General features: G+C 42.9%; 2 protein-coding genes across 5 annotated transcripts in view; one reads left to right on the top strand and one right to left on the bottom strand.

The window, feature by feature from the left end:
- The first annotated feature begins 1,095 nt into the window (after positions 1-1,095).
- klhl38a (kelch-like family member 38a) lies at positions 1,096-7,877 on the top strand. 2 transcript variants are annotated; one of them, XM_037093190.1, is made up of 4 exons: positions 1,096-1,112; positions 4,500-5,856; positions 6,057-6,162; positions 6,373-7,877. In XM_037093190.1, exons 2-4 carry the CDS (start codon positions 4,501-4,503, stop codon positions 6,660-6,662), a joined length of 1,752 nt encoding a protein of 583 aa, XP_036949085.1. In that variant the 5' UTR covers positions 1,096-1,112; position 4,500; the 3' UTR covers positions 6,663-7,877. The 2 variants fall into 2 exon arrangements, with proteins under 2 accessions (XP_036949085.1, XP_036949084.1); XM_037093189.1 differs by lacking the exon at positions 1,096-1,112 and adding an exon at positions 2,712-2,911.
- Positions 7,878-11,349: 3,472 nt separating this feature from the next.
- spire1a (spire-type actin nucleation factor 1a) overlaps positions 11,350-23,337 on the bottom strand; it is a 29,878-nt gene continuing 17,890 nt past the window's right edge. The window contains exons 5-19 of one of the 3 annotated variants that reach the window (XM_037093199.1): positions 21,479-21,550; positions 21,219-21,383; positions 20,983-21,069; positions 20,503-20,632; positions 18,448-18,495; positions 18,051-18,205; positions 17,737-17,818; positions 17,251-17,393; positions 16,244-16,267; positions 15,690-15,719; positions 14,439-14,576; positions 14,254-14,324; positions 13,733-13,760; positions 13,414-13,568; positions 11,350-13,310 (exon numbers count right to left, since the gene is read on the bottom strand). In XM_037093199.1, coding sequence (XP_036949094.1) covers positions 13,052-13,310; positions 13,414-13,568; positions 13,733-13,760; positions 14,254-14,324; positions 14,439-14,576; positions 15,690-15,719; positions 16,244-16,267; positions 17,251-17,393; positions 17,737-17,818; positions 18,051-18,205; positions 18,448-18,495; positions 20,503-20,632; positions 20,983-21,069; positions 21,219-21,383; positions 21,479-21,550 — 1,587 coding nt within the window. In that variant the 3' untranslated portion in view covers positions 11,350-13,051. The remainder of the gene's footprint in view (positions 13,311-13,413; positions 13,569-13,732; positions 13,761-14,253; positions 14,325-14,438; positions 14,577-15,689; positions 15,720-16,243; positions 16,268-17,250; positions 17,394-17,736; positions 17,819-18,050; positions 18,206-18,447; positions 18,496-20,502; positions 20,633-20,982; positions 21,070-21,218; positions 21,384-21,478; positions 21,551-23,337) is intronic. The other 2 variants (XM_037093200.1, XM_037093201.1) reach the window with 2 other exon arrangements.

Here is a 23,337-nt window from a genome sequence, read left to right as displayed (position 1 = left end):
GTTAGGTTTTAAGCTGGTAAGATAAAGTGAAAGTGGAAAATTCAAATCATCATCTTGCACCTGAGCCTTCATTTTTTTGAAGAAACTGGACCTTGTCAGATTTCCAGCTTCGCCCCTGAAGGAGTCCGTCAGACAAACCATGACCTATGAGCGTTAAGCTGTCACTTGGTAACTGGTGACAGAGTGTAGGATTTCACCGTGCGTGTGACAAAGTCCACGAAAGCTGTGTGCGCTCACATGTCATGATGTCTGACCTGCTGACAGCTCACTTTCTTGCAGCTATGTCATTCAATCCGTCCAGATGTAACTCCAGTTCCCTGCCATGTGCCGCTAAGCAAACATGACGATATTTCATCTCACTGCCTCTGGAGCTGCGAGACATACAAGTGCGAGATAAGGCCCGCTGTGAGATAAAGAAATGACAACATAGAGATGTCAGTTGAGACGAAAAGGAGGTTTAAATGCCTCAGAACCATATCCGTCTCCAGAGGTCATGACATAAAAGGAGTAAACATTTCATTTTCCCTTTAATCTCGGCCATCTGTGACTTCAAGTAATGTTACGAGAGATTCTGTCCAGAGTCATTTTTATCGTTCGGCAAGGTATGATAATCTACTGCTTGCTCCTCTGTATTACTGTTTGGCTTGTGATCCCTCGAAATGAAACAATATCTGCTTGTGGCCTCTCATCAGAGGCTCTGGTTTCAGCTCCGAGGAGTTTTTCCTCTCTGACTGTTTACTTTGAAGGATTTTTCAGGCCTGTGGCAGTGAAGGAATAATTTATATAACATCACATTTCGAGCGTATCAAGGCACTTTTGTTAATTCTGTTTATTAGACAGGATTTGCAAGAAATTAGTGTCTGTGTGTTGAAAAAAAATTTAAGTAGATATATGTGATTTTAATGTGGATGTCTCTATATGACCTACATGACCTATGTGACCACATGTGAGAAGAACTGGCCTTTTCCATGATTCTTAATGCCTGTCATGGTGGTTGGATTCTGACCCACCTGACTAATATGTAACAACATTTTTTTCCTTTTTAACGGAATGGTGGAGTGCTGAGAAGGAGTTCCACAGGCTGAGGACAGAAGCTGCCCTGTAGTCTGGTGGTATGGGACTAAAATATATCACTCTTTACAGCTATTAATCTTATATCGCCACAACTAAAAATACAACGTCATCGCCAGGTATCATTCAGACAGCTGTGTTTGAAAAAAGAAAAAGCGTATTAGAGGTTTGTTGTGTCTGTTATTTATTCACCTTCAAAACTAGTCAGATTTAGAGCTTTACCATTGCAGTTGTTGTGCTCATACCGCTTTTGACCACAGGGGCCGCCAGAATGAACACAAAATAAAGATCCATCTTGCTGCTTTAAAGATTGTCATGAAATCAAGCCCTCTGTTTTTAACACGACTATAATCCTCATTCAAGAGCGATTGGTATGGTTTATCAATCATTCTTGAAAATCTAAGTTAGCAACTTTGTCAAGTAAATGATACTAACTTTGCTGATATCACTAGGCCCACTTCTCAAACACTTCTGAAAACTTGAAAGTGTCACTCATTGCATCAGTTATTTGAGATACTTTGTTACACACGCCAGTTCTGCTGAGCACTGGAATTATCACCCATAATGATAATAATGTTCATTCATATAGCAACAGACAAAGCAAGAAACTCTGGAAGGCAGTATTACTGAATAAATACTCAACAGTCAAGCCAAACAGTCTAAGTCAAGTCCAGTCTAAGGTGAGTTAAAACAAGAAGGCAGAACACAAAGTCTAAAAACACACAAAAGACAATATGAGTCATTACAAGTAAAAGGAATAAAAGCCATGAACCAGGCAAATCATGGAAAAACAAAAAACAGAGAGAGGAAAAGCAATGCAAAAATAGAGTCCAAAATCAGTTAAGGATGATGAGAGACAACATCACATCAGAGGAATAAAGAACAGATACAAAGATTAAGAGCAGTAAAAAGAATAATAAATAGACTAAATGAAAGCAGCAAAGGACGGCAAGAAAAAAGACATCACATGAGAGGAATCACAACCAGATAAATAGACTAAGAGCAGGAAAAGGTATAAAAAGACAGAAAGATGAAAAATCAGTTTAAAGGGTACCTCACATCAAAGCAAGACTATGAAAGTGGGTGTTTTTCCCCAGTCCACTCCTCACTGACTTCCCCAGGAAACCTGAGGATAGTAGTTTTCATTCAGGACTGGTGGTCACGGAAGCTCAATGGCAACAAGGTGACCGACACCTGAGACAGGTGTGGTAGTAGTAGTAGTAACAGTAGAGTTGTGCACAGACAAACACACAGTAACGCAGCCCCACCTTGGCTGATCCCAGTTCTTACAGCTGTTTCTCCTGATCAAGCTGTCCCATCAGCGCTGCTCTATATATACCTTCATCCTGAGTTACACACACATAAGAGGAGGAGGAGGAGGAGGAGGGCTCAAACAGCGCGGCAAGATGGACAGGGGTTAGCTGCTCGGGGACACTTTGATTAAACACCAGCCTGGGTGGGCTCGATGGCTGAGTCAGGACCCTGTGATGGTTCTCCCTCCCCTGGCTATTGTAAACACTCTCTCCTCTGGACCCTGGCAGAGCTGCTAAGCCGGCAACTGGGTACCAAACAGCTCTGTGTCACATGAGAGGCCTGGCTGGAGTCACAGTGGCCCGGGATACTATTCTTAGTCACAGGAATGTACACAGTGGCCTCATGGCGAGCTCCGCAGCGCCTAACTGGAGAGCCTTGCCGTTTCTCTGTGTCATGCTCCTTTTTTCTGTCCCTGACTACACTACCCACTCAGTCTCTGGATAACGTTTTTTGGTCTCTTTTGCGTGGAACTGACGTTTTGTCTGATCAGACTCTTTGGATATTATTGTTTTTCTAAGGGCAGGAGGTAAGGATTTGCTCCGTCACAGATGTTGCTGATGAACTGGCGACAGGTTCATCAGCCAGACGTTTCACACACAAATATGATATTTATGCGCTTCAGCACAAAGTTTCTTATCATAAACGGCACAATTGTTCAATTTGATTAGGGATATCTTCAGTATCTGCTTCTCTTGTATTTATTTCTTGATCATTTTGATCACTAATGCTCTCTCTCTCTAACCCATGTTTCAGCGAGCCAGATGCTTCTGACATAATCCAGCTGTGTCACATTTAAAATCGTTCATTTATTTATAAATCAGCAATTGCACTAGCAGAATTAAGAGTTAAATCTATATAATCTATCCATTGCCAGAATTTACACGATAAATCTTCAGAAACATTATTGATGACTAACTAGAGAGAGTCCCAAGTAAATTAATATAATTTATATGAGACTGACGTGAGATGTAATTTCTGATGCAATTCATCAGAAGGAGCTCTTGGCCTCTTCCAGAGTTGTGAAATGTCACTCACAGTCATTGGCTTTTTTTCTTTTTACAATATGCAATAATGATCAGAGGTCCAAATATATATCAGACAGGGATCCCATAAGTGGGAGTAAATCAGTAGCTGTCGTGGGGGTGATTAGAAGACTAAGTGTTGCTAATAGCCCAATGAAATTCCCGCTCTTTAAATGGCAGGATCATCACAAACCCTCCAGCCAGGGCGAGACAGTCTGACACTGGAGAGGAGGAATACGGTGGAGTAAAAAAATATATATATACATATATATAGAAAACAGAAGCAGAGACAGAGAGTGAAGGGGATGTCTTGAAAGAGAAACTCAAGGGGATGAAGAGACAAACACAGATGGTGTGTCAGCACAGTCCTGCCGATATCAGCGGTGATGGGCTGCCTGATAAGGGAGATGTGGCCTAATGCTACATGGATGCATCAAGATAATTTAGAAGGGGTAAAAATAGAGTCAGTAATCATCACATTTAGGACAGCTGCTCGGCAGTGAGTTTTAAGTGTTTGAGAGTGGCCTAATGAATGAAAGAGTTTGCTATCAGAGAGGGATCTGAGAGCACAGGTGTAAGTCAGACAAGTGCACAGATTAAACTAATCCATTTCTGTTAGCGCGATCCAAAATAACCATCCCCTTATGCCACTGAGATCTGTGTGGGTGCGGAAACTAGACAAGAAAAGTACCATTGTGGGTAAATTAGCTATTTCTTTGTTGTATTTATGGATTTGAAGTTCCTTTTTAGAGGCATCCGGTTCTGCTTTGGGACCTTGAAGGAGTTATTTCAAATTGCACATGCTGACGTCGAGTTCCGAGTCCAGAACGGTACCTCCAGTAAAACCGCAACATGTTGTTTTGACACTTTGTGATTACAGATTTAATATATGAGATATAACATGTTAACTAGTGAGCTTTGCTAGTGCAGCCTTGCAGATTTATGACATTTGAAGAGAGCCACACTAGCTGTTTGCCCTGTTTATAGTGTTTATGCTAAGCTAAGCTAACTGGCATCCAATTCCAATGGACAACCAAAGTACAACACTATGATCTCATGAGTCTCTGTTTTCGCTCGCCTCTCTTTCCACAGAATGGCCTGCAGACCGCGAGAAGTTTTCTCTTTCAAAGACTCAGAACTTCCCTCCCATCTTCTGGCCCAGCTCAACATCCTCCGGCAGGAGCGCATCCTGACAGACGTCCTGCTCTGCACCGAGCACCAGGAGATCCCCTGCCACAGGAACGTCCTGGTCTCCAGCAGCCCGTATTTCCGAGCCATGTTCTGCAGCAACTTTCTGGAGAGCAGTCAGGCGCGAGTGAACCTGAAGGGGATCTCCTCAAATGTCCTCAGTGGCATCGTGGACTACGTCTACACGGGCTGCATCACCATCACCATGGAGATCGTGCTCCCACTCATGCAGGCAGCCTCCATGCTTCACTACGGAGGTCTCTTCGAGGCCTGCTCCATGTTCCTGCAGGAGCAGCTGAGCCCCGAAAACTGTCTGAGCATGATTCGACTCTCTGAGATCCTCCACTGTGAGAGTTTGAGGGAGAGGGCAAAGGAGATGGCGGTGAGGTGTTTCTCCGACGTCGCCGCCACAGAGGACTTCTGCGAGCTGTCCCTCCCTGAGCTCATGTGCTACCTCGAAGACGACCGGCTCTGTGCGGAGGAGGAGCAAGTGTTTGAGACCCTCCTGGCGTGGATCCACCACGACCCGTTCTCAAGACAGGGCGCAATCCACGACCTCTTCAAGAAAGTCCGTCTTCGCTACATCCACCCAACCTACCTGTTCCAGTTCATCGCCAACGACCCGCTGGTGCAGTCCTCCACCCTCTGCACCGAGATCATCGAGTCGGTGCGTCGCCTCATGCTCACAGTCAGCACCAAGTGCAGCCGAGAGCTCAAGCCACTGTGGACCACGCCGAGACGGTACACCTGCCGGGAAACACTGGTGGTGGTTGGGGGGCGTAAAAACAACGAACAGACCTCCCGAGAGGCCTTGCTGTACGACGAAAGGACTCATCGCTGGCAGTGGCTGGCTAAGCTCCCCCTGCGACTCTACAAAGCAGCATATGTGTGTATTCACAGCATCCTCTATGTGGTCGGCGGGCTCAGCCTCTGCATGGCATCGGGCGACAGCTCGGTCAGCGCCACAGTTTACACACTCTCACTGAAGACCAACCAGTGGCGGACTGCTGAGCCCATGCTGGAGCCACGATACGCCCACCAAAGTGTGTCCTATCTGCACTTCATATTTGTGTTGGGAGGCATTGGGGTGGACAAGAGAATCTCCCAGTCAGTGGAAAGGTATAACAGTATGTTTAATCAATGGGAGGCCATGGCACCGATGCCCACAGCGGCACTGCATCCAGCTGTGGCGGCCAGCGATCAGAGGATCTACGTCTTTGGGGGCGAGGACGCCATGCAGAATCCAGTCAGGCTGATTCAGGTAGAGATGACTTCTCATTTTGATTGCAATCCCTTGCCACGCAAACACAGACGTGGCCTCGAATTAAATTCACTGTCAGTGTTTGCAGGCAGAAAATGAAAAATCAGAGGTCCAAGGAAACACTAGGATGTCGCACGAAGAGACAACAAACTACATTCTCTGATGAGGGCTGTCTGCTGATGTTTGCGGTGTGTCAACAGGTGTATCACATCTCTCGCAACCTGTGGTCCAGGCTCGAGACAAGGACGGTGAAAAACGTTTGCGCTCCCGCTGCCGTCATTGAAGACAAGATCTACATCGTAGGAGGTAAGCTCAAAATAAGTTGTTTTCCTGAGCCGTTTCATAGTTTCATATTACAAATGCAGGGACAAGTAACAGAAAACATCACCAAGAGCAAGTCCTGAGGGGTTTTTGTGTGTTTCGTGTCCACGACCATGAAATGTTGGTGCAGCCTGTCTCGTCTACAATAATTAAAAAGAAACATCACTAATTCTACATTTAAAACCTAAATTCCAGGATACACCAGGCGAATGATCGCCTACGACACCAAAGCCAACAAATTCGTCAAGTGCGAGAACCTGAAGGAGCGGCGGATGCATCACAGCGCAACAGTGATCAACAACAAGCTCTATGTCACCGGTGGACGGATCCTCAACGGGCACGACGTCATCGAGGACTCAGACTGCTTCGAGTGTTACGACCCAAAGACAGACGTCTGGACCTCGAAAGGTTCCTTGCCGTACAAGCTGTTTGACCACGGCTCCCTGCCGCTGGTCTGCGTTTCCAACAGACCCAACCCACCGTGACCTGCCGTCCAACCAGCCACTTGGCGGGATGCTTTGCTTACATGCTCGTCGCCTCCCCTTTGCCATGATTCACTGGCCTCTAGTTACACAAATGGGAAACCATTTCAACCTGACTGCATTCCGTCACGCAGCTCAGTCTCTGCCACAACTTAGCAGCATGTTAGGCCGCGCTGACGTTCATCTGAGTCAAAGGAGAGCTCAGCTGACGGCCAGCGGTGTCACGTCTGAGGCACCTGGGAACTGTGGAACCGAGCTGAGGCCCCGCGAGATGACGAGAGGCAGAAAGTACTTACACAACAAGCAGCTGTTCAGACACATACGTAATCCAAAAAGCTCTTTCCGCAGATGGCCACACTCGTTTGATGGTGACTAAAAGTGTTAATGCTTTAATTTCCCAGACATTTAGACACAGCATATCATTGCCCAGCAGCTGTAGCAGACTTCCCTGTAGCAATTAAACACATCGGGAATTACACGTCTGGCTGCTTGTTAACTCTGTGAGTTCTGCGTGTCGCGTAAACCTGAAGAAAATGACAGAACAGACCGATAATACATTTGCACTTTAGAGAGAAATACATTCCTCCTTGACCCACATGCTTCTATCAGAGTGCACTGGAGAAAATCGGTGACAAACTCCCCATGCAAAGGAAGTCTATCATGTTTGCTGAAGTGTTGAAAAGCACAGTTTAACTCAAATGAGACGATCTGGTCCAACTCTATTCCACTTTAGCTGGCTAGACTCACGACTTTGAGAACTGTTTCTGCAGCCCCCTGCTAAACATGCTCTTGATTCATGGATGTTTTCGCTTGCAGAATATTAGTGCATATAATATGAAGTAGAGAGAGATGACATTCAAGTACAGTCGTTAGATAAGGGAAATGGCGTTGATGTAAGGACATGTGACAATGCTGCCTTTGAGGGACAATGCATGGCAGGGATGCAGAGACCTACTGAGGGCAACTATAACTGGAAACGTGAAGGGAAGGACTGTCAGGGTCCGCAGCCTGCAGCATGCTCACGGACACATGTGACCTGCAGGTGGTCTCTCACCCAGCTGAATTACATTTATATGAGGAAAAAGAGCTGTAACGCACCAGGGAAAGATGTAACACGATGTGACTGTGGGTCCTCTTCTGGGTCACTGTTGCACTCCAGCTCCTCTAAGACTGCACCACCAATCAGCTGCATGCCAGATGCAAACACTGCTACTTGCACAACAGACTTTATTCTTGTATTCTAAAATGTTTTTATTTCCAACTGAACAACGAGTTTGTATTCTAGATAAATATTTCCCTCGGTTTTTAAAGGAACACTGTGTATTCATGTGTACAAATGAGTGGCAATGCTTTACATGAAGGTCCTTGTAATGCATTTTAATTAACAGGTAGTTATGCCCTTATCAGTCTTTATAAGATGCTTATAAACATTAATAAGAGTTAATAATAACATAAACATGTTTATTGTTTGATTATAATACACTTATAAGAAACGTGTTGACAGTAAGACTGTTTAACAATGCTGATATAAACCTTACATTCTCACAACTGCTCATAATACCATTATAAATTCACCTATTGAATGTAACATACATAACATTACATCATCATAAAGCTTTTACTAAGAATTCTTTGTTGCTTTATTAAGATTGACGTGTACTTCATTATGCATTTGTAAGTATTTAAAGGGGCAACATGTGGTTTGGAAAGTCAGAAATTAACATTTTTTTCCCCATTACTGAATAAACAAGCTGTTCTCGGTGGAAAATAAGGTCCCCAGAACACTGTTTAAAAATAGACAGGTGGCAGGGTCCGCCACATGTAAACAGTATGAAGTTAAAACAGTATGAAACGGTGTTGTCCCTTCAGGTCAGTTTGTTCGTTCAGTCATGAAACGAAGAGAGTTTGTTTATTTGTTTGTTAAGGAATATAAAATCAGTCAGTGAAGATCTTTCCCTTCTTTTCAAATAAAATGTCCCCACAACTACAGAGTTCACCTTTAACTATGCACTTAGTGACTGCAGAAGCTTTGTAGCGCCAAAAGGCATCCCGAACTGTTAATGAGTGTGTAGTTTAAGGTGCAATATGGAGGAATTTACATAGTCAGCATGCTAACCGGCTAGCATTGGCTCCTGTAAAAGTGATGTAAACACCAGCTCTTCCCAAGCTCCCTGATTGCCTGCTGCACAGCTAACTGAGCTAACCAGCTAACTAGCAGTTGTTAACTCTTAAAGAGTGTATTTGATGCTAATAACCATCTTAAAATGAACTTGTAAGGGCATTAACTAATGCTATACAATGGCCTCAGTGTAAAACATTACTGTATGGGGTAAGAAAATCCCATTTCTAATGTACTGCTTTGAATTTCTGCACAGAACAAAAAATAGAACCTGTTATGGAGAGCCGTACAGAACTGATTGTCTTTGGTTGCGGATTTAAATGGTTTTCCGTTTGTCTGCAGACTGGCTGAGTCACTCTCCCTTCACTCTCAAGGGAACATTGTTGGCACGGACACAGAAACATGCTCACCGGGCTATCAGGTGGCACATTTGCTCACCGTAGATCATCAAATACCACTGCACGAGAATACTGCATTATTTTTTACTCATTTCACACCGGGCAAAAACTGTTTGCCCGGTGTGAAATGAAAACATTGTATCACTTTACAGTATGAATGATGTATGCTAACCTCTTGACCCTTCGGGCCGCGTTCTCGTCATAAAGCGTCTGGCGGTAGGGGCTCCACATGTAGGCTAAGTATCTAGTTTCCCCCCTGAGAGGCTCACTGTTTGGATGGTATGGCCTACTTGTATGAAGCCCTCCGCTGAAGTTGACATTAGGGGAAGAGATGTGGCGTCAGTTTTCACTCTTACATTTTAATCCCTGCCCATTAGTGGGGAAACGGTGAAACCTGCCCAGGAGAAGCGACCAAATGGGAATTTCATCACACTCCGCATTAGCAGGCCCAGGCTGTCATAGAATTAAATGGCTCCTTGTTAGCCTGGTCACCGAATGCCTCACAGTGACCCTCTGTGTGTGTGTGTGTGCCTGGATCATTGTCAGGACACGCATACGTACAAGACGACACCCAGCGGATTGTCCAAACCTCTAAGTTTTAAATCCCCCAACAAAGACTGCGACAGTTCTGGATAATTTGCCATCGGCTGAGTCAGATGTCATATGCTGGACTCAGTTAGCCAGAGCAGCATTTCAGAACAACACCCTGTGAAAGTTTTTATTGAGCTGCTGCTAAATACACGGCCTATTCAGACTGTTTATTGACTGTGTGTTTGCTGGCTGTCTTTCCATAGAAACCAGTGTGTGAGGGTCACCCTTCAGGGAGGCTGTGGCCTGGCAGGTTATTTTCAGTGTCTGTTACTAACCCATCAAGGGATAGCATTTCATTGCTAGACCCATTCTAGAAACACACACACACCAATTGTGGGGAGACGAACTATATCCATATGGGAGCCATCAGTATAAACTTTATCCTACATAAACCTGGAGACTTTTTTAACAAGCCCCTGGGAACATTTTCAGCTAAATCTGAAAAGTACGTCAAGTCTAAGACAGGATCCGTACTTCTGTGTAGCCTGAGGGTGAAGAAATGTAATCTAACCTAAATGGCCCATGGCATTCTGGGCTGAGACCCATCCTCCATCCAAGTTTAGTGAAAACCTGTTCAGTAGTTTATGTGGGAACCTGCTGACAAACCAACCGGCAGACAGAGAATGGACAGAGGTGGGGGAAAAAATGACCTAAAATTAATCAGTAACATTTGTTTATTCTTTTTTAAGCAACTTTTTCAAACTTCTACGTAAAAGCTAGCAAATATAGATGAGTTTATTCTTTTGCTTGAAAATGTCAGCATCCAGGTGCATCAGCTTAAAGTAGTAATGCTGTGGTAAATGTACCCTCCTGTGTTAATGCGATGGACAGAGGGATTAAGGTTTACTGTAGTAGTAGTAGCAGTAGTAGTAGTAGTAGAAGTAGAAGGAAGAGATTCTGACTTTCTCTTTCACACAGGTCCTTTTACAACAGACAACATGCATCACCCTCTTCAGATGCAATGTGAGGTGCAAGCTACCAAAGCTGTAAAATGCACCCAAAAGTCAGTGGCGGACAATGTAGTGGAGTGGTTGTATGAAGTAGCAGAAACTAAATATAGTATAGTACAAGTACCTCAAAATTAATTAATTAATTTTAAGTGTAATACTTTGGTAAATGTTCTCCATTACATTCCATCACTGCAAGAGAGAACCAAAGATTTTCTTTAATAGTTCAGGTTATTTGGTTAAAATGCCTACACATTGTGCATGGCTGCCTTTTTTTAAACATACCTTTGCACTGCAGTTATACTTAATATAAAAAAGGTCAAAGAGAGAAAGAAGAATTTGATGCCAGACCACAATTTCTAATGACAACTACAGCAGCTTGTCACCTGTAAGGTGGTATACGCATGAAAAGACTTTGATGTTAAATTTTAAAAAAAATTACCAAATCACTATAATCGCATGCAAAAATTCTGAATAATGGGTGTCACTTAACATAACCTATAATACATGGGTTCTACCACAAGAGGTCCTCAAAACCCCAGGGTATCAGGAAGAGCAGCAGCCAGATTTCCTTTCAGTGCACCTCTATCGCCCTCTGCTGTCGGTAGATTCTGTAATAAGAAACCAAACCCATCTTAAGAATCATGATGATTTTATTATAATTTCTTTGATAAAAACAAAGAGATCACAGAACAGCATGCATACATTCCTTACAGAGATCTAAACTGGTCAGATGTACGGTTCGCTGGAACATGGCGTCGGTATTTAACAGGCTGGTTAGGCGTCGTGTTCATTTTTGTAAAAACTGTCACAAAACACACTATATGAACACCTGTGTGTGTGTGTGTGTGGGTGGGTGAGAGACAGAAAAAGAAAAAGAGAGGGAGAGAGAGACAGAGAGAATAAAAGTTCATAAAGTATATTCAATGACAGTTAAACACTTAAAATTAGCCTACATTCAATTCACTGGAGTGTTTTGTTTTGTTGGAGCCATTATTCCACCCTTACAAACAACCTGTAACCATTCACACAAACTTTCATTCATGGGGAACCCCTGGGAAATGGCACTATAGACCCCCCCAAGACATTTAATAATTATTATTAATTAAGACAAAAAAATAACCCCAACATAAACATTAAATCGGTCCAATAAAAGTGCGATTTAGGAGTCTCTTAACACTGAGGAGTTTATAAACTATACAATAGAAATAAAAATCTTAATATTACGTTGACACAAACATAATGACACTAATAAAGGTATCAGAGATGAATTTCAGATAAAGAAACTCCAGAGGCAGAAATCTTAAAACATGGTAAAATTATACTTCTATTTCATTAAGGTTTTTTTTTTTTATATTAAATTTGGAACAATTAAGATATACAGCATGTACACATTCATAAACCAACATTTCTGTGCTTCTACTGCCCCTCTTTGAACATGGAGGGGCAAGAAACCAAACCTTGGATTACCCTAACGTCTCCCGCTGAGTCTATCACACACTATGTACAGTAGGTCCGTAACTACAAAGGCATTCAAAGAAAGAACTTACATTTTGGCACCAGGCACAGAATTGAATATACATTAAAAACTAAATCGCTAAAACTCACCCAGAAAAAACAAAAACAAAAAACGATGTGACTACCATCACCTCTCAACGTGTCGTCCCTACAACATCAGAGAACTGTGAATATGCTATTTAAACTGGCTAAAACAAAAAAAAATGAATAACATTTGGCATAAGTGTTGCTGGAAGAATAAGAGAAGGGGCAGGGGAGTGGCAGAGATCTACCCCAACAGACCTGAAAGCAGGATCTACAGTGCATTTCTGTCAAAAAAGACAATCTATTGATCTTCCTGAGTGCAAGAAGTAAACAGGAACTGGAAAACTGATTCATAGCTAAGATTAGGGATGGGCCTTCATACTATTTACATGTCATTACTGCAACTTTTGGCTTTCTGTATCATCTTATCCTGCTCTCAAGTCACATATACATTCTCTCTCTCTCTCTCTCTCATCTGGTTAACAACCGCAACATCAGCAGCTCAATTTATCCATTCTACCCACCATGTCCTGAATGATCACTGACTTGTACAAACATGGCTCTCCTTTGTTTTCTGGCAGCTACTCTCGAGTCCTGACCAATCATAGCGTGCCAACTATTCCTGAGACGGGGGTAAGGTATAAGAACCTAACTTTGGGCCGGGAAGGACTGGCTTCGTGGTCACAGTGGGCCAGTCAGAAACTAGAGTAAGAGGGGATTTTTTCCTTCTTTTTCATTTGAACACTAAGCTCTGGGGAAGAGGCATGAACAAAACTAGACCAAAATCCCACGTCCTCACACCTCCTTGATGGTGCGCTCGGACGGCCTGAAGTTGACTGAGCTGGACGACGACATGTAGAAGGATTGAGTTTTGCGATTGAGGCGGGCGCGCTTGGTGGCCACGCACAGGTTGCGCTTGCTGGAGGAGATGATCTCCGTTATGAACTTTTTGCAGTCTACGCAGATCTCCATGGTGACCCAGTCCTCGGTGAGCTCCTTGGGCAGGTCCGGCTCATCCTCCGACTGACAATCTTTACTGCTGTGCTTAGAAAACCTGAGGATGGAGACAAATCACGAACAACTCGCGTGACAAAGCGTGGCATTTGGACTGCATCTGCGTAGTATTTAGAAGAAACAGGAGTTCTTCAGACACGTACCTCATACTTCTGCGCAGGCTGTGTCGGCTATGTCCGGACCCAAATGGGTTCTTCTCTGGCTCAGCAGAGGCTCCACCTGCTTCCTCTTTAGCCGCAGCGACAGGGCCCAAAGAATAGATGGGCAGGGTGGAGTAGGGCTTAGACGGCAGCCTCATCTGAAGTACAAAAAATACACAAGGTGTTTAAAAAAAAAAAAAAATACAGTGTATGGAGTTTATGGAGCACCTGTTCAGAGAACAACCAACAGGTGTCAAGAGAGTCAAATTTCTAAAAAGTGAGTGTTCAGAAGTGAATAAAACGGAAGTCAACGGCCTCCTACCTTTTTAGAGCACTGGGAACACACGGGCCTGGAGAGGATTAAAAGAAACCGATACAATTCAATATTGCTAAAACAGATGCAAACTTAAAGGTCATAGATGCTTTTCTTCTTAAAATTATACATCTACAGAGCCTGTAAAAAAGTATCTCTCCTCCTACGCCACATCTCTGGATTTATTTCATTTTAAACCTTGTAGACTTCAGACCTAATGACACTGACACAAATGAAATCACTTGAGGAAATGTATCTGATCTCATAATGCCACGCTTGTTTAGTACATAAAGGTGGGTGTCTGATTTGTCCGTTCTGGGCTACTGTAGAAACACGGCAGTCTAACATAGTAGACTCCATGGAAGAGCACTCACTCCCTCCGTCACTCAGATATTAAGGTTCATTCTAAGCTATCCAATACACAGTTATTCTTGGTTTCAGGTGATTATACACTCGTGAAAACTAAAAACCTAAATCTTGCACTCCAAACCTTTAAAATGAGTAGCTCTCATAGTAGTGAGTGAGCTTACCTTTTGCAGAACTGGCAGGTGTAGGACCAGGTGAAGAAAGAGAACCTCTTGGTCCGACATGAAAAGCACAGCTAGAGAGGAAATCATAAAGTGAGTGAGGTGAAGAGTGTAGAACCTGGTGCGTTTAAGTGGTGACTGAGGAAAATTAGCACTCCGACGACAAAGACTCTGCTCGTGGCGTTTACCTTTCCTTTCTTGAGGGCGGTGTAGATGTCTTTGTACTGCTGGAACTTCTCCAGCTCGGCCTTGACCAGGACCTGTCTGATGTGCATCACCTCCTCCACTGTGAGAGCCAGACACTCCACTGGGTAACAGAACTCCTCCTGCGGGAAAAAAAAACAAACACACATCACATGAACAAATCTACCCATACGTATGCAGATCAGGAATCAGATAACCCAGAAGAAAACAGTAATGGGATCTGCTGCAAATGAAACTTAACACAATGAGAATGTGACAATCCGAGCAATATGTCCATACTTAATTTCACCAAAACAAAACGCACAGAACACCACTTTACCAAAAGACCAAGCATGCAGTGAGGTGGTGAAAGTGAAAACACCAGTCTTCAACAGCATGAAAGGACTGTATGATATATGTGAACAGCAAATGATGAGACATGCGGACTCAAAGTCAACTTAAGTCACTGTTTGGATGACTTAGAACTTGACTTGACAGGAAATAAATGCCATGAGACTCAACTTGGAGGTTAAGGACTCATGACTTGATGACTTTAATGACTTGCTGTGTTCACTTGCAGATGTTGAAAGTAGGAAAAGTGACTTGACTTTGGGACTTGATACAACCCGTTACTTGACTATAACAAGAAAAATGACGTTGCACGTCTGCAAATGACACTCTCACTGACATGACAGCATGACAATGACAAGATGTACAGAGAATCCTGGCCATGTAACACACACGTCATGTTGGTGGTCCACAGCTTTTGACATCAGCTTACTTTATACCATTATTCTATTCTACTTTTGTGCCCCGTGTTCACTTACAGTATAAAACCCCCACAGCATTACATTTCCATATGAATGTTTTAGAAGCATTATTGCCACAAAAACAATTTGCAAGTGGACCCCCAAAATGGCACAAAGGGTGGTCACCAGGGGATAAGTGACATACTTGACAATCTATTCAACACTTTCAACAAGTCAAACTCTGCAGGAGATGAAAGTCACTCAGGGAAATGTTTCTATGATCATTTACACTCCGTCAGCCTCGATAAGAGAATGTGGGCTGTTAATGTTTAAAGATCGTATCTCAACACTTCTCCATTTTCTTTTGAACCTTCCCTGAGCTATTTTCAACATGCTGCAGGTCTCTTGTTTACACAAATGGTCCCATTCATGTGAAACAAGTCTATTGAGTTATAGGTTTTTCTGGAAGGGTTCCCCACACCGTGTTATGCAACAACAGTGACATACCGTGCCCTGAGCACCACTCGCGGCTTCCACCTGACCAGAGGGAACAAGAGATTCAAACACAAGCAGGACCTTAAATTCCAACGAGCTAATGACAAACGGTACCTTGATATAATTTAATACAACAATGAGATGAATCTATTTGAGGACACTGAAAGTCTGCCAGATCAAAACAAAGGAATGTGTACAGTTTTGAAAGAGTCCTAGGCGTTCATAATCATTTCATGATCTTTCAATTTCCATGAGCCCATAACTGTAATATACTGTTATTTCAGGTCACTTGTAGCATGAAATTTAATCTCATCATCAGCACAATGTCATAGCAGGAAGTCCCATGACAGAAAAATCATCTGACAGCACCCAGGTCAAAAAAGGAGGAAACTTTTATGAAATGGTAGCTTCATCTCAGACACTAACACCTCAGACATCCCTCCTGTGTATTCCCTAATCGATCCCACTGTCTGGTTTGTACTCTTCTTATATGGAAAAAGTTTTATCACAATGCAAAATGTAAGAATGGGCTGATGACGATGGATAAACAGAGATGACCAAGTTACCTTGGCACCGGGATCCGCCATCAGCTGCAGCATTATGTAAAATGGGAAAGGACTGCACTTAAGTCTTTGGGATAAGACAGCTGACCGGTGTAAACATTATAATGAGAGTGTAAACATTTTAATGAGATACAACAGGAGCACCAGAAAGTGGCGAGAACTGAAATAAGGAATCCTACTGTTGTCTACTAGAGAAGCTCAGCTCGTATCTACACAAGAAAATCATGTTTGAGCATGTGCTTTCATCAAAAAAGGAAAAGAATCTTGGCTTCTCCTTAAATAAAATTACTCTCTGATTTTATTACAAAAAAGGACTAGAAAACAGAAATGTGTTGCTTTTGTTTACTTCAACTTGTCAGAAAAAAAGAAGTTTAATTACTCTTGTTGTTAAAAAGCAAGTCAGGATCACTAAAATAAAAGGCATAAAGGTAAGTTAGTATTTGTCAATAATGCTTTTTAAAGTGACCTCAATATGAACTCTACTTTGATGTTTAAAAAAGGGATATACTTTAAAACATATGTACATTAAAATATCAAAATATCCCCAGGAGAAGTCTCCATTAGAGTTTTAGGCACTGAAACTACTACGACCTCTGGCTCGGCGCCAGAAGTCTGCCTTATAAACTACCAGGGTGGTGAGAATGAACCATACAGCGGCCTGTCCTGTGGTTTCAATTACGTCCGTCATCCTCACTCTGAGAACCAGTGACCTCATTGCAAACAAATGACCAGTCACAGGACGGGAGTAAATCAACAGATATATTATTGTATGTCCACGGATGTTTGGAGGGTTAGTCAAAGTTCATTCAAATTGTCCATGTGTGTTATTCCACAAACTCTGCAATGCAGACATATTTACACTTGTCCGATGACACTAAAATCAGTTACATCTGCACAGCATTGTTGATTAAATCGGATAGGTTGTTAAATATTCTGAACGTTAGACACTTCTTTTATAAAAGGCCTGAATAAGCAATCTCAGAAAAAAAAGCTTCTATTAGTTGACGTACCAAAGACTTGGAGGTTTGTCTGGAGGGAGGCGCAAAGCCGCGAACACTGGTGGGGGCCTCCTTCTCGATGGAGTGCCGCCTCTGTGGAGACTGACGCTTGTCTGGCTGCGGGGTGGCTGAGATGGGCAGGAACTTTGGAGGGGCTGAAAATACAAGACAACAAAAACAGTACCACATATCAACAACGGCTAAAGAATGAATAGGATTTTTTAAAGTATTTTCTTTTATTCGAGGGGCTTTTTATATGTGTTCTTATGTTTATTCTCTCTTAACTAGTGGAGCTGTAAGTACTCTCATCATGTTTTGGCTTTTGTCAGTGTTGCTGTAAAATGTGTGTCTGACTCATCTACTGCAGACCACATCTGGGTACAATTAAATAAACTTGGAACTTGGCATCTGACATGCTGTGTGAACAATTCAGATATGTATTTAGTGGTCTTCAAGCAGAATATAATATATTCAATGTGTTTACAGGTGAGCTCTTACCCTTCTTCCCTACGACAGACTCGGGTGACGTGTCGTCTATCAAAGACGTCGACATACTGGAGGTGCTTCGTGTGCCCTCCTCCTGTTAATCAGAACACAGATTTATTAAGTCACGGCAAAACAAATCCAGTGTATTTTTCCCCTCAAACATATTAAATGTGTTGGCTGTATTCCAAATCGTTTGGAAGAACTTTTGAAAAGACTGTTAAAAAAAAAAATGACAATATGCTGCATCCACATTTTTCAAGCTGCTAAACTGAAATCGGATTAATGATCATTTTATGAGCAGCGCCGATAAGAGTCCCATGTCTTACATCAGATTCGGAGCTGTCCAGCTCGGCCAGCGTGGGCGCTCTCAGCAGCCTCTTCCTCTGGCTGAGCGGCTGCACTCCTCCTTGGTTGGGTCCCGTGGTGCCACTGGCCAGAGACTGGGTGCTGACTGCCAACTTCCTTGATGCATCTGGAGTGTCTGTGGGTGAAAGGTATGATTTTGGTTATGAACGGTGTTGCATTATGCTTTGTCTCCTTATTTCAACAGCTGGCACGCCTCCTGTGTAAACTACTGGTATCTTTGTATTGTTACTTTATGATTACCACGAAGTCAGTATACGTAGACCACGTGGCGAAAATAAGCTCAGCTTCTGTTGCACATTTTCTTCAGAATTCAGTGATAACATCTTTATTTCCATGAGACATTGCTGCATGCTTTACCTGAGCTGCGGAACAAGTCTTGAGGCGTGCTGATGCTTTTCCCTGCGCCTGTAAAGGAATTAAGCAAATACAACCTTCAGAAAGAGCACACACATTAATGGACTGGTATCATAGGGAGGACTTGAACTCAGGCCAGGTGTGAGTCGAGGGGAGGCTGTGTAATAGTGAGTTACGTTCACACATAAATGAAGGGTCAGGGAAGTGAAGGGCAGTGCCGGGGGAGCAGAGAAAGACAACGAGTGCAGACACGGTGGAAAAGGTTATTCCCGTACATTTATCTGGATTATGGTCATCCTTGTGCTGCATTCAGACTGTCATCTGCCATTCAACTATTTATCTGAGGTAGACTGATACCAGTGTTACGTAATTTGTCATATTCCACAGAGAGAGCGGATTAGGGTGACAAGCAGGGCAGACTGATGATCTGTAATCTCACCCTACTGGCTCTGGTTCAACGGCTGTCCCTCATCACCTAGACTACCTAGTCCCTGTGAGTAACAGCTATATCTAAGGCACACTGTTTAACATAGTATATATAAATCAGAATCTTCCTATCATAGCGAATCTGTGCTCTGAAGCCGATTATATTTTTCATCAAACACCAAGGTCTGAGATTAAAAAGGGGCAATATGTAAGAATTGGCCTGTCAAACACTAAACAAATAGAGGGCAGTATATCGCAGAGTAACCACTGGTAACTGCAGCTGCTGATAGCTAGTTAGCTCAGTTAGCTGTGCAGCTAGTGGTCCGGACTGGAACATCAGAGCACCAAAGGAGTGTTTGTGTTTAAAAACTAACTTGGTCTACCAACGTCAGTAGATATCTCTGCAACACAATACACAGATATCATAACATCAAAGCTGTAATTTCTTTATATTCTGTTGCCAATTTTAGATTTTTTAAAATTTATCCATTTATTTTTTTACATATTGTACCTTGAGGTTGCACTGTGTTGACTTATCTCCTCCTCAGGAGGTGTGTAACAACAGCCAGTAAGTGACAGTAGTGTGTCACAGGTATGAAATAATTTTTTAAAAAAAGGCGGGGTGTGTGTGTGTGTGTGTGTGTGTGTTTAAATCAGGAGCTAACCCTAAAATAGCCTGGAGTGAAACACAAGGTGACGACACTAGGGAAACAATTGGTGACGTGAAACTTTACCTGATGAGTCAAAACTGTAAGACATGCTAAGAGGTCGCATGGCTGACAGATATGCCCATGTTTGGAAAGAGGAGGAAAAAAAATGGAAGCAAAAAGGAGAAAAGGAAATCCACGAAAGTTAAAATGGATGGTGAAGCCAATGAATCATCCAAAAACATATTCAGAAATTCAAAGATTATTCTTGGCAACAGTTTCGGAGTACCAGTATAGCCGCCCATATGTGTGATTATGCAACATCTGCTCTGCGTCACCCTCCCAAATCCCCTGACAAAAGGCATCTATGTTAACTGGATAGAGGCCCTGCATGGTATAGAGAGACAAAATATTTGCTTGTTTTGATCTGATTAAAGCTTTAAGTGGTTTGAAACATTCTAACCAACTGCCGAATTATGACGACTCCATACCTTAAGGATTATCTACCTCCTATGCACCGCTTGCTCTTATAAAAAAGGAACAGGCAGGGCAGCTTTACATACTGGACTTATATCAGCAGGAACGTTGATTTAGTTCAAACAAATATAATAATCAGTATCCACAACAGCGACTTCAGCAGTTGCAGGTCTATCACATAACTGAGGGCTCACAGCAGCAGTCAAAGTGATCCTTGCTCAAACACTGCGACACTTCTGATTAAGTGCAGGAAGAGGGCCGTTAGAGTAATTATGATGAATGTGGTTAAAGGAGGCCAAGTCATGGGTTAATGGTTTTTGAGTGGAAGGGTCAGGCTCATAAAGAGCAGCCTTGCAGTAAGTTAGCAGTCGAAGAACTCCTTCAGAAAAGCACAAAGATTGACTTTGATGGTCTGGACAGTTGCGTAAGTCTCATTGAATTACGGCCACTTGTACATGCATGTCGGCAAATATCAGCACGTGTGTGCGTACAACTGTCAGCAGCTTACCCAGGCGGCTTCTGCGGATCATGTCTGGTGATACCGGCCTGAGCTTCCTCTCAGCCTTGATGTCCTCCAGCAGTCGCTCGTGGAGGCTCCGAGGACGCACCGGGTGGGGTTTCAGTTTGCGGGCTGCGACCTGACATGGCAACCACACAAGCGAGCGATTTTATTTCATACCGCCGCAGAAAGAGGGAATGTTTTCTGATTGCATCAAGTCATCGGACAATTCGGTTACTTACTTATGTTAAGTTTATCTCTTCAGATCAGACATTATGTTCTGTCATTCACGACAATCACGTGGCACCTACTGTGACTACCAGTGTACTCAGATAACTGAACTGTTTTCCCAACCAGACTGAATATGGATGATAATTAACATGTCAGTTATTCTGTAAATGTTTCCTCGTGATAGCATTCAAAGTCTAAAATTGGGGGGCTATAATGGGGAATGGACAAATTACTGGCATCGTGTTATACGCTACTCACAGGGTTAAGAGGCGGTCGCGACCTGATGAATTCAAGAATGATCTCATGCGCGCTCTTCTTTAACCTGGGTGGGATGTCTCCATTCACCTGGAATGACATTGTTAAATTTGATGTGGATTCATGAGGAAGAAAAAACAAACACACTCATGAGTTTAAGGCCGATTTCTGTCACATAGAAGACAGCTAAAATAATTACATTGTTATACTGGGCCTGTGAAGGTTTGTCAAATCCTTACCATGACTTTTCGCAGCTTGTAGCGCTTGGAGCGGATGTCGTCCATCAGCATCTCATACGGTGTGAGCTGGTATTCGATAGGCAGCGGGTTGTACTGACGCTCCTGAACCTTCTTCAACTTCACACCGTCCCGAAGATCTCTCATCACCTGCACCCAGAACCGTGCCTGGTAAAATCATTAATGCAGTTATGATTAGTACAACATGCAAATATGAGTCATAGTCTCAGAGCAGAAGTAGTTGCTTAGTAAACATTTCTTACCCAATCTGCATTTTGCAGCTCATCGAGGTCTCTAACGCGTTCCTGAGTATCACCTTCCATTCGCCGAAGGTTCTAGCCAAGAAAAAGGGACAGGGAAAACATTAAGAACAGGAGAAGTAAACAAATAATGTTTCCCTTCTTTCATAATACTGCATTCACAACACTAAAATTAAATTAAGGTCAATGGCAAACTGCCTATAGTGTCAAAGCACTCCGTTTAACTAATCGATGTTGTTTCGCATGAGCTCGTCAATATCCATCTCATTCTATATTGACAGTGTTCCAGAGGGGAATAAAGAGGCCAATACTCAACTAATGGCTGCTATTGCTATTAATTTGTTTGTCTGGTCATGTGAATGCCTCTAATTGGCTGTGGCAACTATATAGCTGGGGCCACATTATGCTGTTTGGCCCCCTGATGATGTTGATTATGTTGTTTGGCGCCCTGATAAAGACCTTATGGTGGAAACATGTTTAATGATTTAGACACTATAACAAAAAGGCTTTTCAACATTCCCTGCCTCATTTTGACACTTTTTTTCTTGTGGGATGTGCCTGGATTGCCTGGCACATTCTTTTCCTAATGGTTTGTCAAAGGTTTCCAAGTCAGATGCATCTAATACGATCTATGATATCACTCTTAGATCAAAGAAGAATGCCTCCAGGCTCCTCTGCTGACAGCTGTGTTCATCACAATCATCCCCACACCCATGTTTACAGCTGAAACACATTCCCTCCTCCCAATTCTTTCATAATCATTTTTTTCTGCTGATCTGACCTTTTTCTAATAATATCCAAGCACATTACTGTTGCCAATACAGCCACCTTTGGTTACCAAGGAGCGGGGAATGCCAGATGAAGGAGCTGATAAACAATTACGGCAAAAAGACAAAAACAACGCAAGCGAGAGCAACTGAAAGAAAGACTCACTGACTAGCCTCCTAATTTGTGAGCATGCGTGATACTGTGCATGGTTGCTTATTAGCAATCATCCAGCAACATTCAGTGCTACAGGAGGTGAAACGCGGCCCCTATAGCCGGTCGCCGCCACCCCCCCGTAAGCCGCTTAAATTCTTGTAATAAGGTTAAACTTGATTCTATAACCATACTGTATATTACATAAGACTGTTTGCCTGAATCCTGCCTCCTGCAGAGGTCACAGCAGGCATGTGTCTCATGAGCGTGTACATGCTGTACAGTCAAGCTACACCGTCTGACAAGTTTTGGAATAAGTCATGTGGTTACATCTTCTCCAAACCAGGACACTACTAAAAACAGTGCAGGAATTTCTTTTGATGCCCATCTTGAATGCTTGAGTGGGCCAGGACAAATGTTTTTTTTCCCCACCAGCACCATACAACAGGTTGTGTGTTACAGGAAGTGAGTAACAGCTAGATACAAAATGTGATACTAACGTTATTTTCTAAAATGTAATATCTGGGTCTGTTCAAGCTGCTTATCTTATTTTCATGATTTTCAATTAATGATTTTAATTTCAAAAAGGGCAAATTCCAGCACATCTTGGTGGTTCATGGTCTTAAAGTCTGTACGCTCTATAGGGACTCCATTACGCATCATACTCATATACTACAACACCAACACTTCACTTATAGAAACAAATCTGCCAATAAGCTAGTGAAATGACATGCTAGATGGATGTGCGTCCACGCAGGAGTTAAATCCTGCAGAGTAGTATAAAGCGATGTTGAGTTTTCAACAGGCCTGATGAGGAGGTCAGACAGGGACACCCAAACAGCCTCCGTCCTCTGAACCATTACCACTTTGTGAGCTGTTTTGTTGCCATTGTGCAGTTTCTGGGCACAACTCTTATCGGCCTGACAGATCCTAATTCAACCAAT

Source organism: Acanthopagrus latus, chromosome 3 (assembly GCF_904848185.1).
Source record: "Acanthopagrus latus isolate v.2019 chromosome 3, fAcaLat1.1, whole genome shotgun sequence".
NCBI lineage: Eukaryota > Metazoa > Chordata > Actinopteri > Spariformes > Sparidae > Acanthopagrus > Acanthopagrus latus.
This window is presented reverse-complemented; position numbering and strand designations above follow the sequence as displayed.